A 20975-nucleotide genomic window follows, 5' to 3' on the forward strand; every position below is an offset into this window, starting at 1 on the left:
GTGTATAGAGTAGAATGTGTAGGGATTCCTCACTAGAGTTAGTCCACGTACCATCCATTCTTTTGAGGTACCCCACCGAGGGGGTTGTTTTTGAGAGGATCTTACGGAGCCTTGCGGCTTCCGACGTCTCCTCAATGTCAGAGCAGAATTTGTGCCAAGAGGCTCTTTTTGCTCTCCTAGTTTCACTCTTATATAGGGCTAGCTTACTCTTGTAGTTTGCCCAGTGTTCCTCCTCGTTGTGACTTTTGGCTCTATTGAAAAGAGTCCTGCAGCTTTTACGTAGGATATCTATTTGTTTTAACCACCAGGGAGGTTTCTTTTTCCCCCTAGGTTTGGTTGAGGGGCATGCTGCCGTGAAGGATTTTTTGCATGCTTCCGTGAAATTGTCCACTAGACGATTAAGAACATCTTGAGTGTCCGGGCATTTTGGTGCTAAGGGGGAAGTAGTTCCCCCATTTTTTAACTATATATATCCCAGTTGGCTTTCCTGGAGTTTATGTAGTCAGTGGGTTTAGGATTTTCTAGAGAGGGGACTGTCTCGATATACCTATGATCAGAGAGGAGTGGTCCTCTAGGACTTTCCAACTCTTAGTTATGTCTGACAGTTTGTGAAACAGAAAAGTGAGGTCGATAACCTCCTGCCGGTTTTTTATAAGGATCGCTCCCCCGATTGCAAATAACCAGATTCGAGTTTAGGATGAAGCTGACTCACACCTTACATTTGTGTCCGAGCTCCCCCATTGAGTGTGGTGAGCGTTGGCGTCGCAGCCTATTATGAGGCCTCTTTTCGACATCTCGCTGTCGCTGGCTATCTTGCGAACGAGGTCACTTGGAGGATCGATTTCCTCGTGGGCCATGTATGACGACACCAGTCTTAGGTGTGTCCCCTGTATCTCTAGGCTAGCCGCAGTGTTGTCGCCGTTGCTAAAATTGTGGAGCAGAAAGATATTTAGGTGTCTTTTTGCAAGTATGCAGGTACGAGTTTTACCTTCCGTTTCGGCAGCGGTAAGCTTGTAGTCCTTCGTCGCTAATCCACAGACCTGGCCTCCTACCACCCAAGGCAACTGGATTAGGACTACGTCGACTCCGCTTGAAACCAAGCGTTCCTGTTCCGGCCCCAGCTCGTCATCGGGTGCTTCGATCTCCGAGGCCACCTCCTGCTCGACTGGCTTGTCAACAGGACGGGCCTCGAGCCTCGCTGCGTCCGACTTGTACACCTTGATGTTGACCGAGCTGACGCCGAAGTTCAGCTCACTCTTAGCGGCCTCGATCGGGGCCAGCGACCCCTTGCTGAGGATGACCACTACTTGGTTTGTGGGGCCCTGTGTCGCCTCAACTTTCACTACCTTCCAGTCCTCGGTAGGAAGGTGTGGATTGTATCGCTGCAGCATCTTGAGGATGCGCTCCGGCTCCTTTATTGAGGCGGGCACGTAAATAAACTACTGGGCACTTCGCTCCAGTCTACCGCGACGAGCTTCGCCCCTGGGTAGACCTCTCCGACTTGCGCTACCGCTGCTTTGACAGCTGTACGGAGCGCTCGTCTTCGCAGGCTACTATCTTTGTGTTTCCCTGGAACCATCCCATGTCCTTACAGACTGGGGGTGGGCCAGGGTCCTTCTCCAGCAGCTCGAAGCAGCGGTCGGCCAATTCCGCTTCCACTCACTTTCACTGGTTTCTTGGAATCCTTCTATCTCCACTGCCTCTATCCCGGACACCAATAAGTGTCCTTTTTTTGGCAATCTGTGCTAAGGATATATTTTCCAGGACCCTTGAGCGCTTTGCAGCAGGTCCTGGCGTCTCCTGGGAGCGTTGCCTTTTAGGCTGAGGAACCTCCCTTGGTGGCTTCATGCTGAAGTCTGGGTCTCTCTTCATCTATCTTTCTCTCGCTTGCATTAGGGCACGGGCAATTCGGCCCGCCTGCCCTTAGCAGGAGTCTTGACGTAGCACTCGCACCTGACACATCGTCGCCTAAACGACCAGGCATATTAGCAATAAACAAACATATATGTTTTTTTTTTTGTATTCAGTTCTTTATTTATGCTACACTTAAATTAAATTGTTGATGTTAGGGTCTCATACAGTATTTGGGCAATGATAGGACAAGGCTGCGCGGTACTGCCGCAAAGCATTGCTTCGCACACCCCTTCCGTCTCGGGCACACGGGAAATTCGGCCCGCCTACCCTTAGCAGGAGTCTTGACGTAGCACTCGCACCTGACACATCGTCCCCTTAACGACCAGGCATATTAGCAATAAACAAACATATATGTACATTAATCTGTTCGTGACGTTTTCTTGTAAATAAAGTTGATACATTTGGTATCCTCCTCTAAACAGCATCATTAGAACAGGGGGCTGCCAAGTCCCTGAGCTCTCCGTTCCCGACTGGTCCAGTTTTTATACCGGGCCCCCAGCCAGGCTGATTCTTGGCACGGGTCGAGTGACACCTTAGTCCGGTCCGGTGTGAGGTGAGTGTTGGGGTTATGGTGAGGGCTGGTAGTGTGTAGGGATGAGAGCGTGAGAGCTACTTATGAGAGACGGCACCACAAGCGCATCGTCAGTATTGCTGCTTCACGAACAACCGCTTGCTGTCCGGGACTGCTTATTTTCGGTACTCTCCCTCAGAGCCAACCTAGTTGCTTCTCTTTGGGATGCCCGCTTATTCACAGCTGACCTACCTTCGCTATCCGCAACCTGCGACCCGTCTGGTGGGCCCCCTCAGAGCCCAATAGTTCATCGGATTAATACGATAAAGATTAATAAGATTTTTTTCTGAGCCACCTCAGAGCCCAATAGGTTCATCGGATTAATAAGATTAAGATTAATACGATTTTTTTCTGAGAAACATACTCCAACTTTATAAAACAAAAGTCACTTCCTTTGACTGTACACTACTGTATAATTATTTGATTATTATTATTTGTTTCAAGATGTCACACCCATCTCAGGATGCATTTTCGCATTATATTGAGTATTTTATTGGATTCGCTTGAAAGGACCAAATTGCTTTTAAAGGAAGGAAACAAACTACAATTTGTGTAAGTCATAATTTATACATTTAAATACATTAATAAATTAAGTTTTATTTGTATGTTTTTTTCTTTTAACTTTTACATAAAACCAACTTCTTTATATGTTAGGCTGGGCCAAAATTTGATCAAAATTTTTATACCCGTACTCGAAATAAGTTAAGGGGTATATTAGATTTGTGGTAAAAGTGGATGTGTGTAACGACAAGAAAGGAAACGTTTCCGACCCCATAAAGTATATATATTCTTGATTAACATCAATAGCCTCGTCGATAGAGCCATGTCCGTCTGTCTGTTTGTCTGTAAGTTTGGTTGAACGCCTAGATCTCAGAGACTATAAGAGCTAGGGCAACCAAATTTGGTTTCCAGACTCATGTGATATCCCACTGCTACAAGTGTATTTCAAAATTTCGCCCCAACAAAGGACGAAAATCTGTGGCAGGCACATTTTTAAAGATACGATAAAACTAAAAACGCATTATCGTAGAGAATGCCCATATCTACCAGACTGCCGAATCTGAATCAGATCGGATCATAATTATAGCCAGAATTAAGAAATTAATTTTCAGTCGCTTCCCCTGCCCCCTCCAGCTCACGACAACGCAACGCAACTCATTTTCCTTCTCGCTCGCACACTCTGCCGCGTTCAGTGCGCGAGCAACCCCTAGCGGAGGAGATGTAGAATATGAATGGAAAATGTACAATCTACATGTTAGATGTAGAATAGACATTGTATATGTAGATGTAGATAGCAGATGTAGCAAAAAAATGTAAAATGTAAAATTTTTTTTTTATACCCGTACTCAAAAAAGAGTTAAGGGGTATATTCGATTTGTGGTAAAAGTGGATGTGTGCAACGCAGAGAAGGACACGTTTCCGACCCCATAAAGTATATATATTCTTGATCAGCATCAATAGCCGAGTCGATAGAGCCATGTCTGTCTATCCGTCTGTCCGTCTGTCTGTCTGTCTGTCTGTCTGTCCGTCTGTCTGTCTGTCTCTCACGATGAGCGCCTAGATCTCAGAGACTATAAGAGCTAGAAAACCAAATTTTGTTTCCAGATTCTTGTGATATCACACTGCTACAAGTGTATTTCAAAATTTCGGCCCACCCCTTTCCGCCTTCACAAAGGTGCGAATCTGAATCAGTTCGATTATTATTATAGCCTGAATAAGGAAATTAATTTGATGTTGCTGCCCCCACCTCCTCCGGCGCTATTGACGCTACTGACCTATGCAATGCAAGACCTTTGTGGAAATGTAGAATCTACATTGTGTATGTATAATTTACATTTTATATGTTGAATCGACATTGTAAATGCAGATGTAGATAACAGATGTAATGTAAAATATTTTTAAATTCTACATAAATCATAAGCTCACAAATTTATATACTGAGTGAGTACGTGTATAAAAGTAGAGTCGCATCCAAATAAGCGACTCACACGTTCCTTCTCGTTTACTCTTAACAATATATGGGAAAATAAAAACATATGGATGACAAAAATTTTCTAAATACAGAGTACTTAAAAACGATAAGTAAGCATTTTGGTTGACAACGTAAAGCGCAAAATGTGAAAATCGAAGCCTGCCTGAATTTAGCGCTTGTAAGTCTGATTTAGAATAATTTTTTTGTGCATGGAGTCTTAAGTACAAAGTACATGAACTTGTATTGAACCAGTAAAAAAACTATCGTTTTGCACGGCCCTAACTGCGATGAAAATGCCACTTTGTTCTAACATATTACTTGATCAGGGGTGACGTTGATAGCCTTGACTTGTTGGACCCGCCCATCGAACTGTGCCCGAATCCTTGTAGCGACATGTTGATTACTGCGACTAGGCGTTGTGCTGCCTTTGCTACAATCAGTTGAGCGTGGATGTCCAGGGGGTCGACTCCGAGTATTGTGTGATGCAGAGCAGTGGCAGCCGCTGAGAGTTCTCCATTAGCTTGTTGTATGTCTTCTTTTCCGTAGCCTGCCACCACACTAAGACTCCATACAGCAGAGTCGGCACCACCGAAATGTAGCTCTAGTATATTAGATAGAGAATTTATTTTTTTTTTTTGTATGTATAGGATGGAAAAGCATTGAAAGCCGATAAGTGTGGGACTTGGAAGTACCTCACCCACTAAAAACCCCCCTACTCTCCGTATCCCTCTCGTGGTACGACCGGTAAGTATTACTTCACGAGGGGAGATGGCATGAAAGCCGTCACTTGATCCTATCTAGGATTTGAATTTCGATTGCGCTGTCCCTCAGCGCGATGCAAGGATTGGATGGTCTCTGCAGCGTAGGTGCTCACGGCATCCCAATTGTTTTGCGAGCTAAGTAGGATATCCATTATGTCATTGACTATAAATGGCCTCCCAATGTCTAGGCTTAGCTCTTCCCAATCAGCAGAGAATCTTGGACAGACAAAAAATACATGTTCAGCGTGGTCTATGGTCCGTGCACAGTGTGTGCAAAACGGATCCGACTCGCATTTAAATCTATGTATCTATCTATGTCCTGTTAAAAGCTGCGTTAGATAAAAGTTAGTCTCCCCAAAAGTTCTACTCACCCAGGGCCCTATGTCCGGGACTATGCGTCTAGTCCATATGACGCTGCCAGGCGTCAGCACATCACTCGTCTGACTGTCTCGTTTGTCATTTCCTCTACTTTTTCCAGGGTTTTTTTGTACCGCTTCCACCGCAATGTCGTCTGCGAAGCCAACGAAGCTGCAGCCGGCTGGTGTGTCCAGTCATGCCATCTTACATGACGTTCCACAGAAGCGGGCCGAGAACAGAACCCTGTGGAACGCCTCCTGTAACTTGCCGTCGTTTTTGTCCCGTCGATGTGTCGAACATCTGTTTTTAAAGTAGCTAACTACTAGGCTCACCAGGTACTCAGATACAACAAGTCTGGAGAGGGCGGCGATGATGTTTGGCCACCATGCAGAGTTGAAAGCATTTTTTACGTCTAGTGTAGTTACCAGGCAGTACTTCTTGGTGCCACCGTGCCATCTCTTCCCAGCTATGGCTTCGCGGGCTTTACCCTCCACTACTCTGATCGCGACGGTTGTGCTTCCCTCTTCCTAAAACCGAACTGAAGCTCAGATAGTCCCTGTAGGCTGTCGATTTTAGCTTCTATCCAATTTGATTCGCTCGAACAGCTTCCCCGTTACGCTGATCATGCACAGAGGCCTGTATCCAGCCGGGTCTTCGGGGTCCTTCCCAGTCTTTGGTAGAATCACGAGCCTCTGGAGCTTCCAGCCCGTAGGGAAGAGTTGCTCCTGCGGGCATTGGTTAAAAGTCTTCGCTATCGCTTCCGGGTATGTTGTGGCTATCGTCCGGACTGCTATGGCGGGTATACCGTCGGGCCCCGGCGCTTTGCTGGTCTTCATGCTCTTAGCCGCATTTAGAAGCTCTTCCGCACCGATCTGTGGAGGTGTGGGGATCTAACGATGTTGAGGCACGTAGGTTAGTTCCTGTTGTGTGGGGAACAGTGAATCTATGATTTTTGACAATAATTCAGGACAGGTGGGCATTACCTTGCGCGCTAGCTTGCCCATCACCATTTTGTAGGCTAGGCCAAAAGGCTGCAGGTCAGACTCCTTGCAGAGGTCCCTTCAGCAGTTCGTTTTGCTGCGTTTGATCTCCTTGGTGAGATGAGACCGTTGTTGGTGGTAGATAGCGTGTGCTTTTGCATCTTCCTGGGCTGCTTGAGGGTCTTGTGGTCTCCGTCTTGCCCTTTTCATGCTCATCTGGTAGCAGCGTCTTGCGTGGCTCCCTTTCCGCAGATCCGCTATATCCTGCGACCACCAGTGCACTGGTTTTCGCTTCCTTCCTCCCATTTGTTTCTTTACCATGGCGGCGTCGCAGGCAATTTCCATTGCTGTCCCTAGAAAATTTGCCCGCTGTTCTGCATTTCCGTGGATGTTTTCGCTGCTTTGCCGGAACATGAGGAGCAGGCACTGGGTGTCCATATCCTCCGTTTTCCAAGCTGTGCGCCTTATGGTTTTGGTCCGTCTGGTGGGTCCGTCGTCTATGCAGCACGTTATGGCCCGGAGGTCGCTATGCGTATATTCACTTGCGACTTTCCAGGTGGCACACCGTGCTAGTTGGGGGCTGGCAAATGTGACGTCGATTACCGATCCACGGGCACCCTTAGTGTACGTTTGGGTAGTTCCGTTGCTCAGGAGCACCATGCTCAGGGTCGCGAACACGTCAAGTAGGACGCTTCCGCGTGCGTTCGTCCTCGTGCTTCCCCACTCGGTAGCCCATGCGTTGAAGTCGCCAGCAATGATCACTGGGGAACGACTGCGTGCATCTTCTGTTAGGTCTTCGAGTATGTTGGCGAACTCTTCCAGTCGTATGCTCGGGGCAATGTAGCAGCTGTATATGTGGATGCCGGCAATCTTTGCTCTGACATACCCAGCTGACGTATGACGGTCGCTTAGGCCTTGTGGCGGAGTTCCACAGCTTCAAATCGCTCCTCCGTAAATTGCGTTTGCATTTTGTATCCATACGTCTGGTTGCATCGCTAGGTGTGACTCACTCAAGATGGCGACGTCGACATCCTCTTCTCTCACTGTCTGCATGAGCAGGTCCTGTGCCGCTCTGCAGTGGTTCAAATTAAGCTGCAGGAACTTAATTTTGCCATTTGCCATTATTGTGTGTGTTTTTTGCTGCCTTGACATATATAGGGCATGCCCTACTTAGGGTTCCAAGTGCCGTACCTTCTAGTCCTGCTCTTGTGCATAAGATGCAGGCGGGCATCTGCTTACAGTCCCTCGAGCTGTGCTGCGTACCTCCGCAGTTGAAACATTTGCTCGTTTCGTCGTGGCTACTCCTGCATCTTGCCGCGATATGGCCAAATGCTAGGCATTTGAAGCATCTCCTGGGTTCGTTCTTCTGCCGGATTCGGCATATCGACCATCCAATGCGAACCCTCATGCCCTCATGCAGCAACTTGTCCGCTGTTTCTCTGGGTAGGAGGATGTTCGCCGTCAGCGTTCCGCGGTATGCTTTCCTGAGCTTTGGAACTGACTCGGTCGGCCAGTCTCCGTCGATCTTGGCAAAGATGGCTTCGAGCACTTCTTCCGGCCTCGTCCACTCCGATATATCCCAGACCTCAATCAGCACCTTCTCGGAGATCGTCTTGACCTCAGCAATATTTCCCACCTTCGTCTGGACAGCCTTGAGGAGTTTTGCAGTGGCGCCGTCCCCGTGCTTCCCCATCTGCAGTAGGAGCTCCCCTGCCACGGTCCGTCGAATTGCGGATACCGAGTCTCTGAACTCGAGGATCGCTTTATCGGACTTCACTTCCCTGAGTATGACTCGGCCTATGACTCCTGGTCATTGCACTTAACGACCAGTGCATCTGGCCTCTGTGCTCTCCCGGGCTGATTCACCACCCGCTTCCGCTCTGGGCTCTTTGCGCTTATTTTCTTCCGTGTTCTCTGCTGGGGTGTTTCGGACAGCCTGGGTCTGGTTTCCGCCATGCGTTTTTCTGCGGGGCAACGCTCGGGGCGATTGTCGGGCTTCGGCTGCTACTCCTTCCGTGGGTCGGTGGCGTCAATTTCCTTCCATTCCACGCGATGTCTTTCCAGGCATTTCGTGCAGCTGGCGCCTGCCTGTTCCTCTTCGTGCAGTTTCTCGCTGACTGCAACCTGGAAATGCTTCTTTTGGGCCAATGAATCCTTCATTCTTCGGTTGATCGTCCTCACGATGGGACTCTTTTCATTTACCAAGTAAATGAGTTAGTCTAGGATGCTTCCCAACTTGTTGAGCTGCGTCCAGTAAGAAGGTGCATTGCCCTTCGCCCTTTTTGATGGTGTCCTCCTCGGTGGGGATTCCGGGCTTGCCGACGCTCTACATCTTTTTGGAGTATCGGACTCCAGCTCGCCCTTGTTCTCCAGTATTGCGGGGGGCTCAGATCCCGTGGGCGGTGTTCGCGTCATTTTTCGCGACTTGGTAAATGTCTTTTCCTGGTCTTCCTCTTTGCTTCCGGTTTTGTTTGTGGTTGGTGTATTCATTTTTGTGTAAATGGGTCCCCCTTTAGGGCCGTTATTGCTCTCCATGCGTGCAGTTACCTTAAAAGTTTCCGTGGGTGCCTATCTTTAGAGTGAAGTCCACGCAAGGGTTGACTTCAGCCCTCATGGGGTCTGGGGTTCAGAACCAAATCAGTTTTAGCCAGGACATTGTCAACTGGGCCTGCACGGCCAGGTGGGTGGCGATGGGAGCAAGCGTTTCCTATGGCATGCCAAGGTTTTAACGGGACGGGGGAAGCTGCAGCATTACCCCAGCAGCCATTTCAGCACGATGTCACTCGTCTTACTCGGGTGCCAGAATACTGCAAGCCGTCAGCCTGATGTCGACAGTTCAATAACGGGGCTTCCTGTATACCATAGTTGAGACCTTACTGGGCTGGGGTCCCAATGAGCCTTGCTAAGTCAAGGTTCACAGACTTCTGTTTTCCTGCAGGGCGGTGGCTGCCGCCGTTGCATCTGGCGCCATCTGTTGGTGGGGGCACCTAACATCCTTGTGTATATATGTATATGTAGTTTATCCAGTGTCGTCGTGACCGCCGTAGTATGCTGGCGCCATTTAGATCTCATGATATACGTATGCAGATGTCACGAGCTGCGCCCTCTGCCGGAGCTTTTTGTTGATCCGCTTCCGTGCACTGGTCAACAGCTGACGGCTCGATCAGCTGGCATGACAAGTGAATATCGGAACGGGACGAGACGGCACAGTCAAATACAAAGGCCGGCGCCTTGTATCTCTTGGTAAAGAGGATGAGGTCCGTCTTGTCCGCGTTGATACTGAATCCTATTAACCGTTATTTTTGGGGCTCTCCTAATCTCTTGCTTAGGTCGTCGATCACCAGATTCCACAGGAGGTGCGACAGGACCCCAACTGGAGGTGTGCCTCTGCGCGCGCCCTTCTCCATGGAAGCGGTGCCCCACTCTGAATGCAGCCGTCTACAACTTTTTTTTTTTTTAATTACGGGACTTTATTTATCGAATCTTTCCTATTAGAGACTTACGACAAGTATACAAATCTTAGCCTAATATATTTATTTAATTAATTACACTTAATTACTTAGAGCACGTCCCTAGCTAAGTATTATTGCTGGGTGGGAAGGTCTCTTCGCCGGAGTCGTATATGGCTAGTGTGCCAAGTTAAAGACTGCGCAAGTCTATTAGGATGGGCTTGAAGCTTGGCCTGGTACTTTGCTTTCACTTTGGCAATTTCATCTTTAACTGATCCTACATTTACATTTTTCATTCCGTATGTACAATGGTGCCCCAGTGATAGTTCTCAATCATTGATTGAGCTCTCTGGATTATTTCTAAATTACTAACGCAAGCATACCCCCATAGCTCGGAGCCGTATGTCCAGATGGGTTTGAGAACTGCATTGTACAAAAGTACTTTGTACTCCAGTTTTAGTGGTAACGGGTGTTTATTAGCCAATGTAGATTACTAGCTTTAAATTTAAGTAGATTTCTCTTCGCTTCGATGTGTTTACGCCAAGTAAGTAAGTATCCAGATGAACACCAAGGTATGGTATTTTGTCTGTTTAGGGTAGAGGTGATATGCTTGCACTTTTGCTCGTTTAAGTGTATGCGCCAGTCTGCTAGCAATGGTTTCGTGTTTTTCCAAATTGGTGAGTCAGGATGGCACCGTTGATGTGTAGGTGTTGTTTGATACGATTCAGGAGCAGCTTTTCAAATATCTTTGATAGGCAAGGCAGTAGGCTGATAGGTCTATATGTTGATGGCTTGGACTTGTCTTTTCCGGCTTTATGGATCATTGTGATGACTGATTTCCTCCATTCTTGAGGATAATAGCCCCATTTCATCATGCTGTTGAATATCACAGTAAGGAAATACACTGCACAGCTCGGCAATTCTATGATCATTTTAGGGGAGATGAAATCGTGGCCCGGAGCTTTCTTTTGCTTCGAGATTTGGTCTTTAATGACCCTTGTGACTTCTCCTGATTGGAATTCGGGATTGTTGGTTGGTGGGAGCACAAAGCTATTTGTTGCTGGGTGTGGTTTGAAGACGTTTTCTAGATGGACGGCAAATGTATTTGCCTTCTCTTTGTTGCTGCGAGCCCACTCTCCTGTTTGTGTACGCAAAGGTGATTCACTCTCGATTGGTGGACATACGCCTGATTTTGCTTTCCACAGTGGGAATCGTTTGCTAGTTGGACTGCTGTTGGAAAGTTTATTAGATGCTAATATTGGTGTTGAGTGTTTTGCCGCCAGTGGCATTGAGGAAACAAATGCTTCGACTGACCTATCAATATCATCTTTACAATTAATGTTTGGGCAGCTATCAATATGAGAGCTTATGTACTTCCTGTATTTGAGCCAATCTGTTTTGCTAGAAGTTAGAAAGTGTGGGCGTTCCGAAAGCTGTGGATGGTCGTAAAGGTGAAGTAGAATGGGCGATTGATCCGATGATAGATCTGTTAAGTGATATACATTAATCTGAGCTTGCAGCACCCTTCGTGTAACTGCAAAATCAATCAAGTCGGGTTGCTTGTTTGGATCTGTCGGCCAGTATGTGGGCTTGCGCGGAGAGATAAAGTCTAGCTTGTTTCGTGGCGATTTTATAGCGTTATATAGTTGTCTTCCTTTCGGGTTGATAAGTCTAGATCCCCAATGGGTGTGCTTGGCATTGTAGTCACCAGCTGCTAAAAAAAGGTTACCTGGTAGGTCGAAGAATGTTACAAATTCTGTTTCTGGTAGCAATGTATTGCTACCATTGTGTTTGTTATAGTTACCAGCATTGACTCAATTCCACTAGGCAATTGGGATGGATTAGCAGGGGTATGTTGGCCAGAGATTTCTGGTATCTGATTTGATGCCTGATGCTGCATTATTCCAGCTGTGGTTGGTTGAAGTGTTGGCTTAGAGACTGAGGCGTATGACCCGTTGTTGTAACTTAACGCCTGAGCAAAAGAAACTCCTGGAGTCGTAGTTGATGGTATATATGGTAAGTTTTGTCGGACGACCGGGTTTCAAGCTGCAGTTATTTGTGGGTTTAGGCGATTTATCAATTCTTTATAGACAGGACAACCTCTATAGTTGGCAGTATGGTTTCCCCCACAGTTGCTACATTTTTTGGCAGATGGGTCCTCCTTATTTACGGGGCAGGCCTCAGTGAGATGAACATCACCACATGCAACGCAGACTGCCCGTAGAGTGCAATAGGTTTTCGTGTGTCCATATTCCTGGCAATTTGTGCATTGGACCGGTCCATTTCGTTTGTGTGGTTCATCAACGGTGATCCTACGGTGCAGTAGATATTGAAGCTTGTATATTGGGTGAACTTCATTTTTACTTATATGCATACTTTCAGGTGTCAGTTCTACTTTGAACATTGGCTGGGGAAGCCATAGCCATTTTGGCTTCGAAGACCTTATCGTTAAGTCCATCTATTATCTCATTGATTGGGACTGTTGGTTCGATTCCTTTGATAACCCCTTGTAATCCTTTGCTACTTTTAAGTTGGTAGGTTTAGTAATTCATTTTTTTCATTTTCGAGGTATTTCGCAACTGATCGATAGTTTTGTTCGTCATTGACTTGTATTTTTGTTTCATTTATGTTACCCCTTGTTATGGACGTGACATAGAATGTGTTTGCGCCAATTGTTTCAGTTATTTTTTTGACCAGTTCAGCACAATTTGCCTGTCGAACATAAATAGGTGGCGGTCTTAATTTTTTGGCCTTGGGTGTTTGGGCAATCTTACCTTCATTTGGGACACTTAGTATCGCAAATCTATTGTTTGCTAGTGCCTTATGTGGCACAGTGTTCTCGGTTATTTTAGTTATTTTAGCTGCATTGTTGTTCTTCGTAGTTTGTGGGCTCAATTTTCTTTTGATTTGCACATAGCGATCGAGCCCAGTCTGAATTAACGCTCCGTTAGCATTTTTTGAACTTATTGGTTGGGAGACGTGGGCTGCTTGTCGCAGTGGGTCGACAGTATCGGGCGCTGAGCAATTGCAGTGGTTGTTGTCGTTGTTGTGGTCGAAGACACAGTTTTGAGCGAGGGCATTGTACTAGTTGTTGTTGATATTAGCAAATCGTTGGTTAGGCAGTACGAGTCGGGGGATGGGCACTGAGCTCTCCATGACCCACTTTGCAATGCAGGGGAGAGAGAGCGTACTCTCTCCTCGTTCACTTGCAGTGATGCAGTTTTTGTTGGTACTGCTGCCTTTGGCGAGCGTATAGAGAAGTACGCGTTGTTTTTTGCTTGCGAGAGCCGACGCTTGTCTTGTTGCTGTTGCTGGGCTTGGCTCATTTTGGCTTTGGTTACAGTGCTTGTGCTCTTTACCGAGCTGGTGCTCTTATACGTTGTCATTTGTTCTTTTCTATTATTTCTATTAATCTTTATTACACGATTGGATGGTATTCATGGGCAGCACGATCACTAGTACACATGCCTACCCCGAGCGCTTTTTCGCGAATTAATTTACGATTAATCGCGATTAATTGATTTTCACGGCGGAGCGATACAAAAATACGTCTGAAGTCGATGACGGTTGACAACGTCTACAACTTAGAAGGTTCTTTATCCAGAGGTTGATTGCTGGATGCGTTTTGGTCGCTTCTAGACGGTCCATTATAGCGTTCGTATTCACGTTGTGGAATACTCCGGATATGTCTAAAAACACTACTAAGGCATTCTTTTTATTATGAAGGGCTCTCTCAATGGTGGCTACTAGCGAATGCAATTCACCGAATTGCATACAATTCCACCGATTTCCCTTTGGTATAGGCATGCTGGTTGGTTGACAAAGGAGTCTATAGCCCAGTGAATTCTCTTAGAGGATATGAGATCTGTTGGGGGGTGCTGTTCCTCAGTTGCTACGTCCTGATGCGTTTTAGAGCAGGGGTCGGCACACAGACTCACACATTTTTTTGGTGCGTTTGTGTGCGAAGACAACAGACACGAAGTCAAATACGTTACTTATTTCTCTGCAGCTGCGAAAGCCGGGGAATTATGCATAGGGCTTCTCTGCCGCTGAGGCAAGCGAGCAGAATATGAAGCCGTTTGTGCATAGCCCGCTCTGCCGCTACGTCAGCAGAGCAGAATTTTCTCTGCCGCTACGTCATCAGGCAGAATAACGAAACCACACGAAGTCTTTACGCTGTACGTGTGCCGACTGCGCTGCCCGAAATTTTTTCCTATGCATAGTGCATACGACGCTGCCGGCCTCTGTTGTAGAGTCGGCAATCTCAGTGCATCCTGGGAAGTGAGCTTCCATTAGTGCTTTAAGGGCTTCTTGCCCTCAGTCCACTGTCCATCGATTCGCTTCAACTGACTCTGTATGGTAGGTTGTTTTGATTGCAACTTAAAGAGTCTAGTTTGTTAACATTCTCGATATTGGATCGATATGCCGATATCCATCGGCAGCTGCATAAAAGGGCCAAGATCGGCCGAAATAGTAGGCAGTCCATCAGCCCGAACACAAGACACTGCACGAGGCAGTCCATCAGCCCAAACACAAGACATTGCACTAGGCAGTCCCTCAGACACACACCCAAGACACTGCACTACGCAGTCCCTCAGTCACACACCCAAGACACTGCACTACGCAGTCCACCAGCGCAAAAGCACACAGCCACACAGCCAAAAGGGCAACCACGTAACGAACTAAGTGAATGAAAAGTACTGAATAAACCAAGAACAACCAAAAACCCAAACTCTCGCGTCATCATTTCTTCCTTGCCTACTGCATTTCAAGCCAGCCCGACACCTGAAGTCACCTGCGATCTACAAATTTTCTTGTAGCGGACCCTGGACAGACTGATGCATACCTCAGCCTGAGATAGGACCTCACAGTGCTGTAATGAGACAAAAGGTAAACATGGATGTCTGTTCCTGTTTCACAGCATTGGCCGAGGCAATCCATGGCTCCTGGAGCAAAGCTATGTCGATGGGCCCTTGCTCCATGGCAATGAGGAGCTCCGTCGACACGAATTTACTTTTATGAAGATTGACCTCACAGTCTTGAGTGGCTGGCTCAACTTCTTTCCACGGGTTGATTATCACCGTCAGGTCACCATCCTCTTCCCCCGCAAGACCCTGGACGGCTTCATGATGGATTGCACACCAAGGTCCTTCTCCACCTCGCCTGCCTGCAGGATGTGCGCATCTTTGTCTTCTGGGTTGCGCTTTTTGAGACGTAGGTAGACGCTACCTACGTCCCACGCCATCTGAAGGATCATGAGCTGGCCCCCCTCGTTGGGTAATGGATAGGTTGAGACAAACAATTTTTTTTTTTAATTATACGGGAAACCCGTTAATTTCGTTATCTTGGTTTTGACAGTAATATTAAAGCTTATATTTGTATTTAAAAAACATTTTTAGAGATTGCTAACAAATTAAAAAAAAAAATTGTAAACAAGAAAATTTAAAAAAAATTGTTTTCGCTGAATGAGTTGGATAATTGGTGAAATCTATTAAATATATATTGACACAAGTTCACAAGTTTTTGCGAACTAGTTAACAAAATATATCAACCTCAGCTGCACTTTTTGATTTTAACCAATCGTTAATTTTTTAACAGTAACTAAAAAGAAAAGTACCTTATTATCAATATGAACTAGTTTCTAGTTCAAATCCATTTTTTTGTACTGTATTTTCTTTTTGTGGTAGAAACCCCCAAATGTTAAACTAAAGATTTGAAAAAAAATTTATAGTTTTATATTCTATTCTACATCTCCTTCGCTAGGGGTTGCTCGCGCACTGAACGCGGCAGAGTGTGCGAGCGAGAAAGAGAATGAGTAGCGTGTCTCTGGTTGGGGAGGCGGGGCAACTGAAAATTAAATTTCTTCATTATGGCTATAACTATGATCCGATGTGAATCTGATCAGATTCGGCAATCTGGTAGATATGGTCATTCTCTACAATACTGCGTTTTTAGTTTTATCGTATCTTTAAAATTGTGCTTGCCACAGATTTTCGTCCTTTGTGGTGGCGGAAGGGGCGGGGCTCTATCGACTCGGCTATTGATACTGATCAAGAATATATATACTTATGGGGTCGGAAACGTTGCCTTCTCTGCGTTACACACATCCACTTTTACCACAAATCTAATATACCCCTTAACCTTTTTTTGAGTACGGGTATAAAAAGATAATAAATAATAAATTATTTTTTGCACGTAAATACTTGATAAATCGCGGTCCATCGAGGGTATTTTTTGTTCGCGATTTTAGGAGCATAGGCCCGTATATCGAACATTTACCATTCAGTTCTTCATTCTGGCTATAATACTGATACAATCTAAATCAGATTTGCCAGTCTATTTGTGGCTGCCACAGATTTTCGTTCTTTGTAGAGTGGAACGGGGCGGCGCGAAATTTTGAAATACACTTGTAGCAGTGTAATATCACATGAGTCTAGATATAAAATTTGGTTGCTCTAGCTCTTATAGTTTCTGGGAACTAGGCGCTCATCAGGACAGACACACGTACAGACAGACATGGCTATATCGACTTTATGCTGATCAATAGTAAATTCACTTTATGGGGTCGGAAACGTTTCCTTCCGTGCGCTACACACATCCACATTTACCACAAATGTAATATACTCCTTAACTCTGCGAATACGGTTAGAAAAAGTACAAATAGGTCATTTTACACGAAACACATGCATCGGAAACAAAGTACATCTTTAGCAACGTATTGCACATTGTAGCACCAAAAAAAATTTTTTTTTTTTATTGCATGAAAATTATATAGTTTGTTCAGAAGTTATTAGTTTAGAAATAATAATTTTAATTTTATTATTATTAATTTGTTTATTTCTAGTAAATTTCGATTTGTGGTTTACAAAACAATATCATTATGGTGCTCGAACTTAAAAGAAGGAAGTCATTGCGAAATAATCTCGGAGACCATTATAAACGAAATATTAGATGATGTAACGCAGCGAAAGTCATTTTTATCAAAAGAGGTAACAATTGAGTAGTTAAACGTAAATCTATAACGATCTATTTTGTTTTCTTAGTCAATAGAAAAAAAAAAAACACTGGAGACCCCATTTACCACGTTAACGCAGTTAAATGAAAATGAGAAACTGCTCCATAAGGAAGCCTTTTCTTGCCTTCACATAATTCTAACCTCGTCTGGTAATTTATTACGAAAATCTGTTATGAAGGAAAGTACGGTTTTTTTTATTTCTTTTCCTGTTTTAATTTGTTTACCTTTTATAACAGGAGGTACACAACGCACTATTGGAAGTATGTATTGAAATGCATGCAGAGCCTACGAAATCTGAAAATTCGACTAGACTCTGGAATTGTCGCTTGGAAATATATAAAATATTAATAGTAATATTGAAGTCGAGAAATTTCAGATGTCCTGCACCATCAGAAATTTTAATGTGCTTTTTAGATGAATCGCGTTTATTTGAAAATAGTCTTGAAGTGCGCCTAAATTCTCAAGCATTATTTGAAGCATTGGAATCATCGCTCCATCCCCAAAAGGAAGATATTTGTTTTAAACAAGATTCAAAAACGATGCTGTGCATTCCAGGAAGTCTGGACCAAATGGACTTAAATATAAATAAAAGTAAAGTCCCATTCAACTATAATAGTGACCGAAATGAAAACTTTATATCTTTTAATCAACACGATGGACATAAATCGAATTCACAAACTTTTACCAACCAAATCATTAATGAGCAAGACAGCACAAAGCACACCAGTTTAAATCAACAGATAGGTATTAAAGTAAATAATTCTGAAAGCCCTGTGGGAAAAAGTATTTGTTGTCCAATAATTAAAGAACAGAAAATAATGATATTACCTTCGAGCGAAAAGATGCTAATTAAAAATTCAGATGGGGTTAGCTTAACTCATTGCGATAATGGGGGTGCTAGTTCTACAGTAAATTTACCTTTAAAACGTGAAAATTTTGATGACGATAAATTGATTGCCGAATTAGAATCCGCATTTGTAAATGAGCTCAACTGAATAATCATCCTATTAGTATGTCTCATTCAATGAAAAGTTTTACTTTTGATTTTCCATATTTGCATATTTCCATACTCCGATGTTATGTACGTGCCGTTAAATGTACTTGTAATTTACTTGCATCGTCAGCTCTTAGCAAAAAACAAATTTTGTACACATCTTTTAAATATTTCCACAATAAAATTAAAATTTAGCGGACATGTGTTGTATACATTTCAAGAGGTTATGTTACAGTCTTTTGGCATAAAAATCGATAGGTACACTGTTTTGTTCTTAAGCTGGTTCTAAATAATGCAGCGGCTGCATTGCAGCATGTGTACCTGTGACATTTCACGCATAAAATTGTACATGCACAAGCTGCACAGAATATCAAACTGATTTAGATATTGTAAGATACTTATTAAAGGCTGGGATATTCATCAGCCTGTCCAGAATCCTAAACTACAAGAAATTTGCAATTTCTACGGGGACTCTATTAAGAACGGGACTCACCGGCTGTTCCCAGCAGAACGCCCTCTAAATAACATTATATCTGAATTACATTATATCTTTACTTCTCAAATCACGATATTGAAGTCATATACTATTATTTTTAAGCCACCATATAATACCATTGTAAACTGCTCACCACTTATCTATCGATAGTTATTGTTGGAAGTTCCAGAAGTAAATCACGCATTACAAGTAGTGAAAAGGTCTTTTTTTTATTAAAATTTACAAACAAAAGGGCCGAAGTGGGGTGCAAACTAGCATCTTCTCAAAACATTGGTAACCCCGACGTGATCTTGCTTCTCGTCTTGCCGCAAATCTTATTTTCGTTATTCATCGCTCTTTTGCCACTGCAGCAAAGACACTAAATACAAGTACAGACATATGTACATACAATAAGAATTCCAGGGTTCAAAAGTAGGTTTTTAAAAAGTATGTTTTTATTTAACCGAAACTATTTTAGAACATATGATATGATAGTGAATTCCCCAACTCAGTGTGGAGCTTTTGGTTCGTGTCCGGGCTTGCCTCGGTAACTCCTGGGGTATCCCCTTGTAACAAAAAAAAAAACGAAATGTTGTCCCTTCAGTGGGAATTAAAGGAACTTATGGCTGGGTAGTTCCCGTCAAGGGAGAAAAATTTGTGGGGGAGCGTTTGCTCCTTCACAGTGTATAGATGTGGGTGTAGTTATGAATATGTCAAGTGCTCAACGTATACGTAATGCGTGTGTGGGTGTAGGGCAGAGATGGGCACGACGTGGCTCTTTCAGCTCCCGCGGCTCTTTCCAAAATGTTTTTCGGGAGGCGCCAGCAAGTCGGCTCAAACGGTCGTCGCTCGCGACGTGTTTTACAAAAACAATGCCACAGAAATTTGGCGTCAAAGAGACGGCAAAAATGCTTCGAAGGCGCGATCTCGAGATTGCAACAACACATCATGTGTCTTGGGCTACGCACATGAAAATCAGAGCAACAACAAGTGTATTCACTTTGCTCGCCCATTCTGTCTGGCTCATGACTGCGACGCGTCGCGACGGGGGTTGTTTTTTTTTGTTTTTTCTGTCTGGCTCTTTCCGTTAGTTTTCATGCCCATCACTGGTGTAGGGCATTAGCGCGCTTCTCTTTAACGATCTTATCGCGTTATTTAGCAGATCGGCTATGATAACCAAGCTGTTTGGTGCATATCAGTGCCAAGCACAGTGCCTTAGAAAAGGAGCCGTCGATTAGATCTTTACATACTTACATATATACATATATGAATTCAGGTGGAGTGAGTGTTTCGATCGGGTGCGGACGCGTTTCCTTGGTGCTTCTGGGTGGGTGGCTGATGGCTGCGATACCTGCAAGGAAACAGGACCGGATGAGAATCTACACCAACACTGGAGTCCAGCACATACCCAGGAGATGACAATCCATGGCCAACGCAGCTTTCCCAAGCTCCATAGGCTGTGACCAGGCTGTGTTAGAAAGGTTCCACATGGGAAAAAACGGGTGACAAAGGTCATGGAGCAGATCAACAGCCACACCCACCGCCCCCAAAACGGGGCTCTGGCGACCGAGTATGGGCGGTACCACACATCTGCGAGCCGAAATGAAATCTTCGGCCGCCGATGGACGCCCCAAAAGTGTCGCCGACCAAACCAAATCCAAGCAGCGTCTGACCCACAATGGGCGGCCGCTTGGTCTGCGTCTGTATCATATTGATCGGCAGTAATGAAACCTGTCAGGAGGTATAAAATGCGAATAACTTGGTAATAGGTATAAAATGCGAATGGCCGACGAAGCAAGAACAACTACAAGAAATGAAATCAGCGGCTTTCCAAAAAGCCTCGAAGATGGCCTGAACACCGCCACACCAACAATCAGCCTCAGCGCCGCCATTGAAACAAAGCTCGATGAGCAGCTTTGCTAGCGGGTCCACAAAGGACGACATAAAAGACGCCGACACCCCAAAGAGGCCGCGAGACCACCCCACTCCATCGAGTAGTGTGAGGAAAACTCCCCCGAAGAGAAGCAGAATCAGCGCCCAAGACATCGATGAGATGGGCTCAATATCAGACGATCTTCTGCGCCAGATGAATGAGAAGGGCCAGAGGTCGATTAATATGGCCATCAAGAAGATGATCGGACGCATGAAGGAGCTGCAAGTAGAGGTCAGGTCCCAGCTGAAGGTGCCAGCGGTGGTGATTAAGCGAAGAGGCGTCTCAAGGGGGTTTCAACAATCACTTTCCAAGAAAAGACAGGGCAAGTCCAAGTTCTTCAAAGTAGGGTTTTATTCGGTATATATATATGTACCAGAGAACTGAAAAAATCACATATTTCTTGATTTACGCATGAGCTAAAGTTTTTGCTCACATGCAATCGCTCAAAAATACTCAGCGTTGAATAAACTCAACTTGCGCTGTCAGACGCTTCGTTCGCATCACTTTCTTGCTTAGGGTGTTTCTTGGCCTACTCATATATAAACACTCAAAAA

At 44.9% G+C, this 20975-nt stretch overlaps 1 protein-coding gene across 3 annotated transcripts in view; it reads left to right on the plus strand.

Moving 5' to 3' along the window:
• The window catches only part of LOC111080969 (proline-, glutamic acid- and leucine-rich protein 1), a 51116-nt gene extending 32575 nt beyond the window's left edge, over positions 1–18541 (plus strand). The window contains exons 5-8 of one of the 3 annotated variants that reach the window (XM_022376860.2): positions 2930–3037; positions 16849–16993; positions 17048–17197; positions 17256–18534. In XM_022376860.2, the coding sequence (XP_022232552.2) occupies positions 2930–3037; positions 16849–16993; positions 17048–17197; positions 17256–18014 (1162 nt within the window). In that variant the 3' untranslated portion in view covers positions 18015–18534. Of the gene's footprint in view, positions 1–2929; positions 3038–16848; positions 16994–17047; positions 17198–17255 lie in introns of all 3 variants that reach the window. The other 2 variants (XM_022376862.2, XM_022376861.2) reach the window with 2 other exon arrangements.
• Positions 18542–20975: the final 2434 nt, after the last annotated feature.

The sequence above is a fragment of the Drosophila obscura genome, unplaced genomic scaffold (assembly GCF_018151105.1).
Source record: "Drosophila obscura isolate BZ-5 IFL unplaced genomic scaffold, ASM1815110v1 contig_36, whole genome shotgun sequence".
In the NCBI taxonomy this organism is placed as follows: Eukaryota; Metazoa; Arthropoda; class Insecta; order Diptera; family Drosophilidae; genus Drosophila; species Drosophila obscura.